The sequence below is a fragment of the Arabidopsis lyrata genome (assembly GCF_000004255.2).
Source record: "Arabidopsis lyrata subsp. lyrata unplaced genomic scaffold ARALYscaffold_2, whole genome shotgun sequence".
Taxonomy (NCBI): Eukaryota; Viridiplantae; Streptophyta; class Magnoliopsida; order Brassicales; family Brassicaceae; genus Arabidopsis; species Arabidopsis lyrata.
The window spans coordinates 13,036,398-13,051,431 of NW_003302554.1; the positions used below are offsets into that span (position 1 = coordinate 13,036,398).

A 15,034-nucleotide genomic window follows, 5' to 3' on the forward strand; every position below is an offset into this window, starting at 1 on the left:
CCCACCAAATGTTGATTAGTAGTGAAATTCAACCAATAGGGTTTATAAACGAATAATTTAAAACAAAGTCGCTCCCACAAAAGGCTTAATTATAAAATTATAATGTAGCTTTTGGTTCACAAATGCGATTAATTTAGTCTATAACCCACACATCAGGAGGACTCGACTTTTCAATTTTCTGAATACGAAAGAAGAAGAAAAACTAAAATTAAATATTTGATTTTTCAAGTCCAAATCTCCTTTAACGGATATCTTCTAAGCATTTTTAAGAAGCTAGACAAAGATGGTGGGGTGTGAATCGTGTGATGATTCATCACAAAGTCCCATTATGAACTCCAAGTGACACCTAATCGAGCTAATTAAATCTTTAATTACAATAATTTTTCCTTTTCTTAATGTAGAAGGGCTTTAGGTTACAAATTAATCCAAGTGGGACACGTCAAGTGGTTGCATTAACACACACACATAAATGATACATCTAAACTTAATAATATTCGCTAGGAAAGTTGCAAATTTATAATATTCGCTATGGACATGAAAAGCAGAACTGATTTAACCTGAATAATAAAATTCTGTAAATTTTTAAAAGTTGAAAATAAATTGATCTTATTAAAATTATACCTGAGGTCATACACATATTTATGAGCTTAGAAAAATACAATTTTGTTTTAAGAAAATTCTATGCAAATACTCCATTTTGTTTATTAACACTAGGCATAATGCATGTTAAATAGAGATACTAATACAAATCATTAAACTGTGTTTTTTTTTTTGGTCATGCAAATACTCCAATCATAGATCTATATACAAGGGTTATATTAATCATATCCAAGTCTTACTTTACTACACATATCTGCAATGTTCTCTGATAAAGCCTTGATGCATGTGCTTTGGCATTTGTAAGTACATATATATATATATATATATATATATATATATATATATATATAAAAATTAATAGTTGCGTTGCATAGATGGTGCCATTGATCCGTGATTTCCAGATATAAGCAGCCACATAAAATTTTGGTTAAAATAAGCAGCCACATTTTATGCCTCTCATCGAGGAAGCAACCATAGAAAGCTGATATTTCTTTAGACTTTTAAAAAGAAGTTTCTTAGGTTTTGCGTAAGATGAAGAGGTAAACAAGTCACAAGTGTGAATGTCAGACTGATTTTATCACTTATAAAATACTTTTTTGATAACATATGATTTTTATAATTATAGTTACTGCATAAACTTTTCTAAAAACAAAAGGGTTCTCATTTTTCCCACACAATTTTTTCTCTCTCTTTAAATAATATATACTACCATAAAAAGGTTTAATCTATAAACTAAATGTATCTTATTTTTTATCCAAATAACTATAGTTCTTATTGAACCATTTAATTACGGTTTAGAAACCAGATTTAACCACAAATTTGCATGCGTTTATTATTCCGTAACTAAAATAAACCGCATTCGAACCTATAACCCGACAAAATTAAACGACGCTGATTTGAGTTTATAATACATAAAAATTAAAGAAAAAAATTACCAAGTCTCGGGTTTTATAATACAAAAATACGAGATGTTTTTCAAATACTTTGTTTTCTTCAACTTTTATGGTTTTAACCAATAATTAAATTGTTTATCTTCTTGATATAGTAACCAATCAAATATTACCAATCACAATTATTATAAATTGTTACTATCTCTTAAATATTTTGTAACTACTAAACGCTCTCTAACCGCAATACATAAAACTTGATCACATTGTTGTTGATCAAAATGCTTTTAAAGTCAAAACAGGTTTATCGTATTTTATAGCCGACCTTATGATATTAATAATTATAACATAACCCAATAATCATTTTACTTTGTGCGTTGATTTTAATATAATTTGACATCCTTACTTCATTTTGACGATGGTAGTTGAAATCTAGTCATTTGACAATACAATCACTTTTGAAAAATACTTTCAATAAGAAAAAGGCAAGTAACTTCTGGCATACGCATAAAGACTAAAGTTTGAGAATCATATAAAACATATTTAGCTTCGACTTTCCTTTAAGTTATATAATATAATTTCTCCATATTTTTATTGAATGAATTGAACGTTTCATGATCCATCACTAACACAATTCAAATACTCTAATGTTTTGCCAAATGATAAAACAATCAACTCATTTTAAAATGTTGGCGAATGTCTTAAATTGTTTTTTTTTTTTTTTTCTGGTTTTCTCAACTTGTCCACTATTCTCGTTAAGGGGCCGATTCTAAATTTTTCATTTGGCCCAAAGAGGATGATAGGCTACTTTAAAGACACAAATAAATCAATGTTGCTATATCATAAGATTGGATCTTGAGCTGAAACATCCAAATTGAAAAAATCTTTCCTATGACCACAACAATCCTTCTGCAAATAGAGCTTAAGGATCTTTATCTCTCTCAGATCATTCCAATGAACATATGAACCATTTTGGTCAATCAAGCTTCCTATAATCATATCCATTGAAGTTGAAGTTGAACCATTTTCTTTTGGTTCTGTTTTTTTTACTCTTTGGCCCAAAAAGGATAGGCTACTTAAGAAACTTACAAATGAATCAATGTTGTTTATATCATAAGATTGGACCAAAATTAAAAAAAAAAAACTTTTTATGACCACAACAATCCTTCTCCAATAAAAGAGCTTATGGATCTTTCTTTCTCTTAGATCATTCCAATGAACATAAGAACAAACCAACCTTTTGGTCAATCAAGCTTCTTATTTTCATATCCATCGAGGTTGAAGTTGAACCATTTGTTTTTGGATCTGTTTTTACTCTCTGGTTCTCCTTCTTCTACCACACTATCCCCCTCACCTTTTGATTCCTCACCCTGAGCTTTGCTGCTACTTCCATTGCTCAAGTTGTTGCCGCTTGGTGTCTTCACAACAGAGAAAGACGAACGGATTGAATCCCGTTGCTTTAGCAGTTCATCCACCTGCACCATCATCCATAAAACACAAGATTAAACACTTTAAAATGTTACAAAAAGATATGAGATTCACCAACGTACATATTGCATCTCCTGCGAATATCTTTTGGTCCCTTTTTCAAAACGCGCCAAAGCCTGCAAACGAATATAGCAAATTATTAGGTTACCATGTCTCCCAAATTACTGACTGAGGTCAATCGTAGAAAATTACTTTGTGATACTCTATCTCCAACTGCTGGTACTCTGTCTCAAATTGCGGCAAATCAAATCTCTTTGTTAAAACCTGAGCTTCAATCTCTTTCAACTTCTCTATTGTATCCTCATAAGTCTTGGCACATAGTGCCTCAATTGTGTAGGATGTACTCTTAAAGAAGTTACCACCTGAAAAGTAACTAGAGACCAATTAAACTAAGGTCTAAGAAAAGTTCATGCTATTGCAAAAAAAAGATAAATAATTCATACCATAGACTGCAGATGTTAGGTATATTATGATCAGCACTTGCATACCGGATTGAGTGTCGAAACCATTCGGATTCGGTATACTTGAAAATGCAAGAAATACATGCCAGCTGATGTTACTTTGCATGTTATTTCACTCTCTTCCTACAATGACAAATATAAGACTCATGATGCTACGAACAATACTCTTTTAATACTAAGAGAGTACTCTTTTGTACCTGTAAGGCTAATCCATAGCCGCCATTTGAATCTTGCTCAAAATAAAGTAACTGAAAATAGAAAGATTTCGAAGTTAGTCATAGGTGAAAACAACTTATAAGTTAGTAACAAAAGCGCATTCCGATCCGAGCATACCTTAAATTTACTTTGTTCTGTTGATGTTACTCTTACAACAACCCCTGATTTAGCTTGTTCTTCACTTATCGTAACTCGAAAAAAATCAGCGTGTTGCTTGTCTACCTGATATGAGATATTAGATAACTTCTGTTCCAATACACAAGAAAATAAAGGTAAGAAGAAAGTGGCGTAATCTGAATCTCACCTTCCCACTAACTGATGTACCAATCGGAAGAGGCTTAAGTGTAAAATTTCCATTCCTAGCTTCTTCAAGAACATTGGCATTTACACTAGTTTTAATGGGAACACCTAGGTTGCTGAATGTTGACAATTTTAATGTGAATGAAACTTTTAATACAAAAACAGATTAATTCCTGAAGTTAACAAGGGAAAAAATGTTAATAACTATGCCTGAATAATGCTGCAAGCACGATAGATATGGTTCCGTGGTTTGACAAGTCATATTCCATGTCTATTTGATTAGAATCAATGGTCTTATATCATGAAACAAATCTTATTATAGCTAACAAGAATGAATGTTGAGAAAGAGATAAAGTACTTGACAAGCTAAGTGACACTAAGCAGAAAGTATAACCTTAAATCCTGCATAGTCATATTGCCTTCTCTTTTTTGGGTTTAGACAAAATGCTATAGGAAAATGCAACTTCCTTGTAAAGATCAGAAGCTTCAAGATTGTCCTCATTCGTGTCCGGATGATACCTCTACATTTTTTTTTTTTTGAAGCTTATACATTGTGCACATTGTTTCAACCCAATAAATTAAGGTTTAATATAAAGCACCATCCAGATAGTTGTAACCCTAAAAACCTTTTGAATTCGTATATATTCACCAAAGAACAACACCACATATTAACGAATAAAGTCTCTTATTCTCGACCAATTCCAAAACCAAGATCCTAGACCAATCCAGGATCCACAACTCCTTCTACGTAAACTTCTTGCTAAACCACTTAACTATAGTCGTTGAGACTGCTACGAACCACCACCTAGGGTTCCCTAATTTCAAGGCTTATATTGTCTAGACTAACACATGGCTTAAGTGAAGTCATCAAAACATGGAATTAACAAAATCCAGATAGAAACTGCCAATAATATCAAACCAGCAGCAACCCTAAGCTTAGAAATAAACAAAAACAAAATTTGAAGCTTACTTGAGAGATAAGTTTCTGTAAGCTGAGTTGATTTCCTGATCGTTTGCGTCCTTTGGTACAGAAAGTACCTTGTACGGGTCCCGTCGAATCGCCGGAGCAGACAAACCATCCACCTTTTTCGCACTCATAGTCTCACTTTTCTTCTCTTTACAAGGAAAATTCAAACCTACTTACCAAAAAAAACAAGGAAAATTCAAACCTAGCCCTAGGATAATATATTCAACCAAGAGCAACTACCGATTTGCTTCTCTCTTATGGATTCTGATTCGACTTTTGTTGTAAAACTAGATTAGGACCCGTCCTAGACGGGTTATTTATTTTTAAAACAAATTTAAATTAAAATTTTATTGAAAGAAAATGGTACCCAAAGCTTCTTTAGAAAAAAATAGAGAATATTTTTAGTTAGTAAATATAGTTATTTATCCTTTTTGTCTGAATAAAGTGTATATATATATTTAAAAATTAATTATTAACATTTATACAAAAATCTAGTAATATTAAATTGTTAATCACCAAAATATTTGCAAAATAATCACCATTATTAATAATATTGTCAAATTTGATAAATCTTAATATAGCAATTATCCCCTAAAACATGATTAAACCATTTCTAAGAAAAATGTTATTTCGTAGCTTATTTTAGCAAAAGAAAAACAAAGTTAGCTGGTTAGTGATGGGAAACCAGTTGTTAGTCTATTCAGAAAAATATACAAAATAACATATTTAAGAGGGTCTCTATTTTAAAAATCAATATATTATGAATTATATTGAACTTTAGTTATCCTTATTTTAAGCTAATAATGTCTCTCTTTTTTTTTTCCTTTCTAATACAGACACGTATATTGATATTGTGTTGATATGTGTTTTACTAATTTTTTTTTGGGAGACTCAAAAAAATGCCCCTTTTTCAATATCCCTTTTCAAAAATGCCTCATTTGGCTATCCATTTTTAAAAATACCTCTTTTTATGTACAAAATGACTAAATTACCCTTCTTTTAATAAAAGATATCACAAATATATAAGGAAATATAACAAAATTAGGTCCACAAAATACAAAATATTTTTTGGCGGATAAGTGATCCCGCAATTTTTCCCGCCAAAACACTTGTAAAAACTTGTAAAACCTTTAAAATACCTTGTAAAATTTTCCCGTAAAAATTTTTTCTGCCAAAAATTTTTCCCAAAGTGATTCCGCAATTTTTTTGGCGTTAAATTTTTGGTGGGAAAAATTTACAAGGTATTTTAAAGGTTTTTTACAAGGTATTTATAATGTTTTACAATATATTTTAAAAGGTTTTACAACGTATTTATAAGGTATTTATAAGATATTATAAGATTTTAGAAGCTATTTTATAAGGTTTTACAAGTTATAAGGTTTTACAAGTTTTTTATAAGGTTTTACAAGTTATAAATACCTTATAAAACCTTATAAGTACCTTGTAAAACCTTTTAAAATACATTGTAAAACCTTACAAAACACTTATAAATACTCCGTAAAACCTTTAAAATACCTTGTAAAATTTTCCCGCCAAAATTTCCCGCCAAAAAAATTTCGCCAAAAATTTTGCGGAATCACTTTTCCCGCAAAAAAAATTTTTTGGCGGAAAAAATTTTTACGGGAAAATTTTACAAGGTATTTTAAAGGTTTTTACAAGTGTTTTGGCGGGAAAATTGCGAGATCACTTTTCCCGCCAAAAAATATTTTGTATTTTGTGACCTAATTTTGTTTCAAATAAAGGTAAAATGGTCATTAAAAACTAAAAGAGGGCAAACTTAAAAATAGACTCTCAAAGTGGGCATTTTTGAAAATGGGTATTGAAAAATGGGCATTTTTGACAATTTCTCTTTTTTTTTTTGGTCTTTTTCAAGAAAGAAAAGGATAGAGCTATTTAAATTACAATACTGAATAATATTAAACCACATTAAAATATTATCAATTAACTGAAACGTGTCATGAAGATCTCAAAAGTTATTTTATATAATAAGATTCCAAATTTCTTGTAAACCAGAAGATCTCAAAAGTTATTTTATGAAAACAAATTTTGTAACATCAAATATTCAAATGATAATGCAAATAAATAGAATATACTACTAGTTACTAATTTATTAGTTTTAACTTAGTGAAAAAAAAAATACATCTGGATTGGAGCAAGTCTGGCATTATAATTTTGAATCTGAATAGAATATATCATCAATCCACCATCACAATGACAATTCTGTTTAATATAAAGATAACAAACAATGAATCAATGAAGCATAAGCATACATATCAAAACACTCCTATCAATACAAATCCTTCCATCCATTAAAGAGCTTTTGCATCTCTCTCGAACCATTCCCATGATTATATATGCATACATAGAGCACCCGGTGACAAACAGCCACCGAGTCAGTTCTGTCTAACGAATGAACAAAATACCAATGACCCGCAACAAATCCGTGTTCTGGTCAACCAAGCTTCTTATCAGATCCTTTTAGGTTCAAGTTGAACCATTTCCTCTTGGATTTGTCTCGACTCTCTGTTCCACCTTCTTCTCCCGCACTATCCCCATCACCTTTTGATTCCTCTCCCTGAGCTTTGCTGCTACTTCCATTGCTCAAGTTGTTGCCGCTTGGTGTCTTCACGACAGAAAATGTCGAATGGATTGTATCCCGTTGCTTTAGCAGTTCATCCACCTGCACCATCACCCAATATACCCAAACCAAACACGTTTAGAATGATCAAAACTATGTCAGAAAACATCTGCAAGAGCTCCTATGTGGTCCATGTGCACAGCATGTCTTCTTAGGAACCATTGTGTGTTAATCAAAATAAGGGATACGTTGTAATAAAGAGAAAAGAACGCACAGTTTGCTTCTCCTGGGTATATCTGTTGGTAACTTCTTGAAACCGCGCCAAAGCCTTGCAAAAGAATATCGAAAGTGATCAGGTTACATGACTCCCTAAATACTGACCGAGTTCTTGACAGTAGAAACTTACTTTCCGATACTCTGTTTCAAACTGTCGCAACTCGTTTCTCTTTCTTAAGATTTGAGCTTCAATCTCCTTCAACTTCTCTGTTGTATCCTCATAGGTCTTGGCACAGAGTGCCTCAATTGTGTAGGATGCAGTCTTAAAGAAGTTATCACCTAAAAAGTTACTAGACACCAGTTAAACTAAGATCTCAGAAACACTATTGCAAAAACAGAATAACAATTCATACCATAAACTGCAAATATATGCGTGCCAGCTTTCAGTTCCGAAACCTCACAAGGTTGAAGACCTTCCAATCGCTTGAAGAAAGCAGATTCAGGGTCCTTGGCTGCAGCCAACTGTACAATAACCGCAATGTGGATTGCTTTAATGCCTCTGCATATTCTAGGTTGTCAGCTTATTATGAACGGACAAAAGCTCAGAACTTGCATACCGCATTGACAGTCGAATCCATTCTATACACTTGAAAATGTAAGAAATACATGCCAGCTGATGTCACCTTGCCTGTTTTCTCACTCTCTTCCTGAAATAACAGAGACGCTTAATGCTGTCATGTAATCACCATGAGAAAAATGGAAAAGCTTTTTCAAAATTAGCGGGAAGTTTTCTTGTCAAAAGACAGTTCAGTAATGGTATAAAACTAAGACCAATATTCTTTTAATACAAAGAGAAATAATTTATACCTGTAAGGCCAATCCATAGCCGCCACTTGAATCTTGCTCAAAATAAAGTAACTGCAGATGGACAAATTTAGAAGTTAATTAGGTGAAACAACTCACAAGTTAGTCACAAAAGACAAGGAGCATGCATTGAATATACCGAACATTATCAGGATGGCCAGTAATAGCATTCCGAGCATACCTTAAATTTACTTTGTGCTGTTGAAGTAACTCTAACAACAACCCCTGATTCAGCTTGTTGTTCACTTATAGTAACTCCAAAAAAATGGGCGCATTGCTTCTCAACCTGATATGAGAAATTAGATAACTTCAATTCGATATACATAACAAAATAAGGTAAGAAGATAGTTTAGTAATCTGAGTTCACACCTTCCCACTAACTGATGTTCCAATAGGAAGGGGCCTAACTGTAACAGTTCCATTCATAGCCTCTTCAAGAACATTGGCAGATACAGTAGTCTTGATAGGAACACCTAGTTTGCTGAATGATAACAAAAAGGTTAATAAAAGATTTAAAACAAATTGATTTCTTAAGAGCTCCGGAAAAAATACCGGTAACCAACTGCACCTGAATAACGCTGCAAACATGGTATTTACAGTTCCGAGGTTTGACAAGTCAATTTCCATGTCCATTCCATCAGCATCGAGTGCCTAATATCATGAAAGAATGTGTATTGAGATTGGATAGAGTGTAAGAATAGAACAGACACACTTATTTGAGGCAACATTAGATGTGAAACAACTTTATTCCTATCGAAGACCGACAAGCTCGAAAACACTCTTCCTATTAATTCTACGAATATCGACAATAAACAAGTATCAATCACCTCAAACCCTGCATTGTCATAGTGCCTTCTCTTTTCAGGGTCAGACAAAATGCTATAGGAAAATGCAACTTCCTTGAAAAGCTCAGAAGCATCAGGATTGTTCGCATTCTTATCCGGATGATACCTATCAACAATTGTTTTGGATCCAATAATGTAAAGGCATCATTAGGATACAATAAGGATCTTAAACAAAGTCAAAAGCATGACACAGAAGATTCTTCACATATCAATGGAATTCATAGACACAGTATACAATTCAAATAGGACCAATTCCAGAAACCCTAAGATATTAGGCTTACTTGAGAGCTAATTTTCTGTAAGCGGATTTGATTTCTTGATCATTAGCGTCCTTTGATACACAAAGAACCTCGTACGGATCCCGTCGATTCGCCGGAGCCGACGAACCTTCAAGCTTTTTCGCGCTCATCTTCGCTCCTCAGACGAATTTGAATCAAAAATATCTCAAATTCGAAGGGAAATTGCAGATCCAAACAGCGGCGGACCTAGAATAACACGATTTTCAGGTATCTTCAATCGAGGAATTTAAGGAGTTTTAAAACCTCGGAAACAAACGATGAGCAAAAGAGAACCAGAAACGAGGATCTAAAAAGCTCACCAAATAAGAGAAGATTGGGGAAGAAGAAGAAGAAGAAGAAGAAGAAGAAGATCGAGGAAAGAAAACGAAACAAAGGGTTTCCAAGTTACAAGTCCAAAAAATAAAAAGAGGAATTAAAATCTGTTTTATTTCTTTATTCGTGTGACGTAATAACTCGTTGATTTTTCAATTTTTTCCCTAACTTTTCAACACGACTTAAAAACTAATTGAAATATCTAATTTCACATCTCTTATATCAGTGGTCATAAGAAGAGTAATTACATTATTTATTTATATATACTACTAGGTTATTAACCCTCGCTACGCGGAGGTTTGTAGTTATCGATTGATTAAATATATTTTTGGTTTTAGTATTTATTTAAGTAGCTATACATTGACATTACTAATACAAAAATACTATAATGTTTATTATTTATTCTTTTTTAACATAAATATTCTTATTTATATTTTATAGTATCATTTACGTTATTTAAAATTTTGTTTTAATAAGAAAAAAAAGTTTATTGGATAAAATTTGGTATAAACTATATTACAAATATGATGTGTCATTATCTCTTACTTGTTTTATACTATATATTAAATATTTGCTATTAGTAAAGCAATTATAATATTTTGACAATGATCTCATTCATCCTAAAAAGATCATCTGAGCATCTATTATACAAAAATGGCTCATCCCAACACAATGAGAAACCTCGCCATAAAGTTTCAGTTACATATGAACAAAACGTTGCCATAAAGAGGTCATGTCATAACTGTTTTCTCACTTTCTTCCATATTTGATAATCCAAGTTTGTCTTCTGGTGTCAACCGCGTTTTTCTCTTTCTCTTTCATATATTTACATAGAGATCAACCCTCTTTGTTATCTAAATTCTGACGTCAATTGTTCATAATGTAAGGAAACTGATCTCATCAATTAAATTTATTATCTTTCTTACGTCTTACTAATTCATGTTTTTGATTACTAATTCATGTTTTTGATTGAAATTGCTACTCTAAGAAGAACAACTTTTTCCATAATTTCAACACAAGTCTTCATACCTTTTTCTTGGTTAGATATCATTCAACTGAAGAAATATACAACCTAAGTTTCAAAAAAGAACCACGCAATAAGTTATCTCATTAGCGATAGATATCTTTCACAATATTGGCTTAGACACTTTTCCCAAGAGAGCTTCCTTGCACGGTCTTACATATATGTTCCTCAACTCTCACCGGAACCACCACTTTCCTAGATTTATTGTTGTATGGGACTAACTTCGACGACTTTCTCATTTTGGTATACGCAAATTCACTATTGTTCTTTGTCTATCTTCACTGTATTGGTTAGTGTAGCTCTTCAAAATATAAGATTCTATACAGAAGTGTACTCATAAGCTTATCTACACTTTATTTATAACAATTCATATTTTTTTCACATTCTTTTCAATATGTATATTAATTTCCGTCTTCACAATTTTTTCCAGAGAGCTATCACTCTTTCTATCTTTTTGCAAGCACTCATTTCCTTTATTTCATTCTCTATTCCATTAGCACATCTACCATTCACAAACTTAGCCAGACTCTTTCGGTTCTACTCTTACCAAAACAATAAAATTACTCTCAGTCTCAAATGACAAACAATATGACAAACAGAAGCATAATATATTAGGTGGTGGTGCAGACATGCAAGTAATAAAGTTGTTGATCTCTATGAGATATATTAGGTGGTGATGCAGACACCTAATGTGTGATTCACTCGGTATTAGGTGTGGATGTAATGCCGAGTGAATCACACACACACAAAACGATCGTAACAATCGATGATGAGAAAAAAAAAATCATAATATATAAATTAACATTTTAGTATAAAAGTATGGTTATGATTTATGAGCGACAGAAGCAAAGATAACTATATTAAATTGTGAGTATGAGAAAAAAAAATAGAAGTCCAAATATTGCTACAAGTGGCAAAAGCGATGAAAAAAATATAATATGCGCCATTAAGAGTATTAGACTGTGAGCTTCCAACTCAAAATCACTTGGATATGATTGGAGAGGCCCATATCTTATATATAACACTTAAGATCATGCTCAACTTCCAGTGTGGATATTGTTATCTCTTATACGCCCGTTCGAGATGATGGCTCTTTTACCCATTGATCTCGGTATGTTTGGGCATGGATCGGCGGACCAATTATTTGGTCAGGCCGATGTGGATTTCGTTGAACATGTGTGGATCGGGCTCTGATACCATATTAGACTTTGGGCTTCGAACTCAAAACCAATTGGGTATGAGTGAAGAGGTCCATATCTTATATATATACGTACCACTTAAGATTCTATTCAACTTCCAATGTGGGCTATTGTTATCCCTAATAAAGAGTAATAACCAACCCTAACTGTGACCGACGATTCAAATTATACAAATTATAAAATGTGATAGAATAGGATGCCTCCAGTTATTATTTATAATGAAAAGATCTATGGTTAATCGAATATAGTTTTTGTTAATATTATTTTTTTTGTTGAAAAATAAGAAACTTAACAAAATAAGAATATAAGTTTGATGTATTCCACATATTGTTTTTTCAAAAATTTACATTTCTTTTTTTCTATATATTGCTTTTTTTATTTCCATATGTTTTTTAAACATTTACATTTCTATTCTTTTCATATATATATATATATATATATATATCTTTTTCATATCTTACTGTATAAAATATTATAATTTAAAAATGTTAATTAACGTGATGTCAAATAATGTTAATTAACGATGACTAATTGTGATTGGTCGTTTAGAAAATATGACAATATAATCAAATTTGTGAGACTAATCTAATATGAACTATTTTATGTATTATAATAACAATTTTTATAAACATCTTGCTTCAATATATTGTCATATTTCTTCCTATCTATAAATACTTTTAAATAAAAGTCATAAATTCATACATATAATTAACAATATCCATACAAGGAAACAATTTGAAAGCTACATAAATTTTAGGATCAATAATACCTTGTAATTGCATCAAAAGTCACAATGGAATGAACCTAGACTCGATTCATTAGTGTAACCTGAAATATAAATCAAACAGTCTAAAATCAGCAAAATTAAACAATATTTGTTTATAGTTCATAGAAAAATATAAAACAAAATATGTAAGATGAGAAAAAAAAAATCAAAGCCACATAATAGTAAATTCGTTTAAAACTGAATACTAATTGTGTGGTCGAAGTTCATTATTTATAGTTTAATGTCTAGGGCAAACCGTCATAATTACTTTATGTAGTTTTACATTTTTTGATTAGAAAATTTCTAAATAAAAAATATATTCGCTGCATAATAATATTGAAATCTATACTTTACATTTTTCTTATTTCTATATTTTATTATTTCAAACATTCACATATTTCTTTTTTTCCATATATTATTTTTCTTTTTCTTTTTATTAATATTTAAGTATAGAAATTATTAGAATTTAAAAATGTTAATTAACGTGGTGTGTAAAAATGTTAACTGACGAAGTGTCCAACTGCGATTGGTGGTTTAAAATCCTATGTGGACAGCTTGAGAAGCTTATAGCTTCGACTTTTATATAGTATAGATATTAATATAAATTTAGATCTTTTAAAATAAAATGGTAGAAGTTAACATAAATGTGTAACAATTTAGCAAAATGGAATAATCAATATGTAATTGGGAAAAATATCAAAAACTGTAAAAGTAAAGAAAATTTTGCAAGGATTATTATTTTTTTTACCTTCATACGAAAATTATTTAAGCAAAACTCTCTGTTGTAATTTCAAAACATCAGCAAAACAGGCGCATTCATTGTAACACGTTTTTTGGTTGAATATAATTTTACATTCAAAAAAAAATTATTTAAGCAATGAAGTGAAGTAATTAGCGGTGTCGTTGGGCCTCTTGTGGTGGGTGGTGACTTTAATACCATTGTTAGATTGGATGAGAGAACTGGAGGTAATGGTCAGCTCTCACCTGACTCATTGGCGTTTGGAGATTGGATCAATAATCAATCACTTATCGATATGGGCTTTCGAGGGAATAAGTACACTTGGAGAAGAGGACGAGTGGAAAATTTTTTTGTGGCAAAGAGATTGGATAGAGTGTTGTGTTGTCCTCATGCTAGGCTTCAGTGGCAGGAAGCTACGGTAACACACCTTCCGTTTTTATCGTCGGATCACGCTCCATTATATATCCAGCTCGCTCCGGTAGTGGAGAACAATCCGAAGAGGAGACCGTTTCGATTTGAAGCTGCTTGGTTAAGTCATGATGGTTTTAAGGAGCTATTGTTGTCATCTTGGAAGAAGGAGTTGACAACGCCGGCTGCCCTGGATCAGTTACAAAGAACGTTGAAAAAATGGAATAAAGAAGTTTTTGGTAACGTTCAAGAAAGAAAAGAAAAGCTCATGGTGGAGATTAAACTAGTCCAAGACCTACTTGAACATAATCCAACGGATGATCTGCTTAAACGGGAGGAGGACTTACTCAAAGAATTTGAAGTGGTGCTTGAGCAAGAGGAGATGTTGTGGTATCAGAAATCTCGAGAAAAATGGGTGGTCTTAGGGGATCGGAGTACGAGCTTTTTTCATACTTCAACTATAATTCGGAGGAAGAGGAACCGGATTGACATGTTGAAAAATGAGGAAGGGAGTTGGATCACGAATGCTACGGAGCTGGAGAATTTAGCAATTGAGTACTGTAAGCGCCTATACTCTATGGCAGATGTGGAACCAGTTGTGGACACCTTACCCAGGGATGGATTCCTGCGGCTGGATCAAAGTGAGAATATGGGCCTGAATAAAGTGTTTACACCGGCGGAAGTAGTGATGGCGGTGAAAAGCATGGGCAGATTCAAAGCACCAGGCCCTGATGGTTTCCAACCCGTATTCTACCAAGAATGTTGGGATATAGTGGGTGAGTCGGTGATGAAATTTGTGCTTGATTTTTTTGAGACAGGTGACTTACCACAAGATACAAATGCAGCGCTTATTGTGTTGATAGCA

General features: G+C 32.2%; 2 protein-coding genes, 1 long non-coding RNA gene and 1 pseudogene across 3 annotated transcripts; 1 reads left to right on the forward strand and 3 right to left on the reverse strand.

Annotated features, from left to right (window-relative positions):
- Positions 1-2,342: 2,342 nt before the first annotated feature.
- On the reverse strand, positions 2,343-3,690 carry LOC9324721 (annotated as a pseudogene).
- Positions 3,691-3,752: 62 nt separating this feature from the next.
- Positions 3,753-5,124, reverse strand: LOC110231101. The gene is made up of 3 exons (XR_002334198.1): positions 4,923-5,124; positions 3,957-4,471; positions 3,753-3,874 (listed from the first exon to the last, which is right to left on the reverse strand). It is a non-coding gene; the product is annotated as an uncharacterized LOC110231101 (long non-coding RNA).
- Positions 5,125-7,086: 1,962 nt separating this feature from the next.
- LOC9324722 (chaperone protein dnaJ 15) lies at positions 7,087-10,133 on the reverse strand. The gene is made up of 11 exons (XM_002888613.2): positions 9,704-10,133; positions 9,405-9,528; positions 9,146-9,228; positions 8,947-9,058; positions 8,759-8,863; positions 8,581-8,631; positions 8,331-8,420; positions 8,127-8,235; positions 7,904-8,052; positions 7,772-7,825; positions 7,087-7,599 (listed from the first exon to the last, which is right to left on the reverse strand). Exons 1-11 carry the CDS (start codon positions 9,829-9,831, stop codon positions 7,372-7,374), a joined length of 1,233 nt encoding a protein of 410 aa, XP_002888659.1. The 5' UTR covers positions 9,832-10,133; the 3' UTR covers positions 7,087-7,371.
- A 1,753-nt stretch (positions 10,134-11,886) lies between these two features.
- Positions 11,887-12,268, forward strand: LOC110230709. The gene has a single exon (XM_021034269.1). It carries the CDS (start codon positions 12,141-12,143, stop codon positions 12,249-12,251), a length of 111 nt encoding a protein of 36 aa, XP_020889928.1. The 5' UTR covers positions 11,887-12,140; the 3' UTR covers positions 12,252-12,268.
- Positions 12,269-15,034: the final 2,766 nt, after the last annotated feature.

Bases quoted from the DNA above. Each gene is read 5' to 3' on its own strand.
- LOC9324722 (XM_002888613.2), bottom strand. From the start codon at position 9,831: ATGAGCGCGAAAAAGCTTGAAGGTTCGTCGGCTCCGGCGAATCGACGG. The intron at 8,864-8,946 runs GTGTGAACTCAG...TTCTCATATCAG, and splicing joins GAACATCAGTTAGTGGGAAG to GTTGAGAAGCAATGCGCCCA. The intron at 8,236-8,330 runs GTATGCAAGTTC...GTTATTGTACAG, and splicing joins TGGATTCGACTGTCAATGCG to TTGGCTGCAGCCAAGGACCC.
- LOC110230709 (XM_021034269.1), top strand. From the start codon at position 12,141: ATGATGGCTCTTTTACCCATTGATCTCGGTATGTTTGGGCATGGATCG.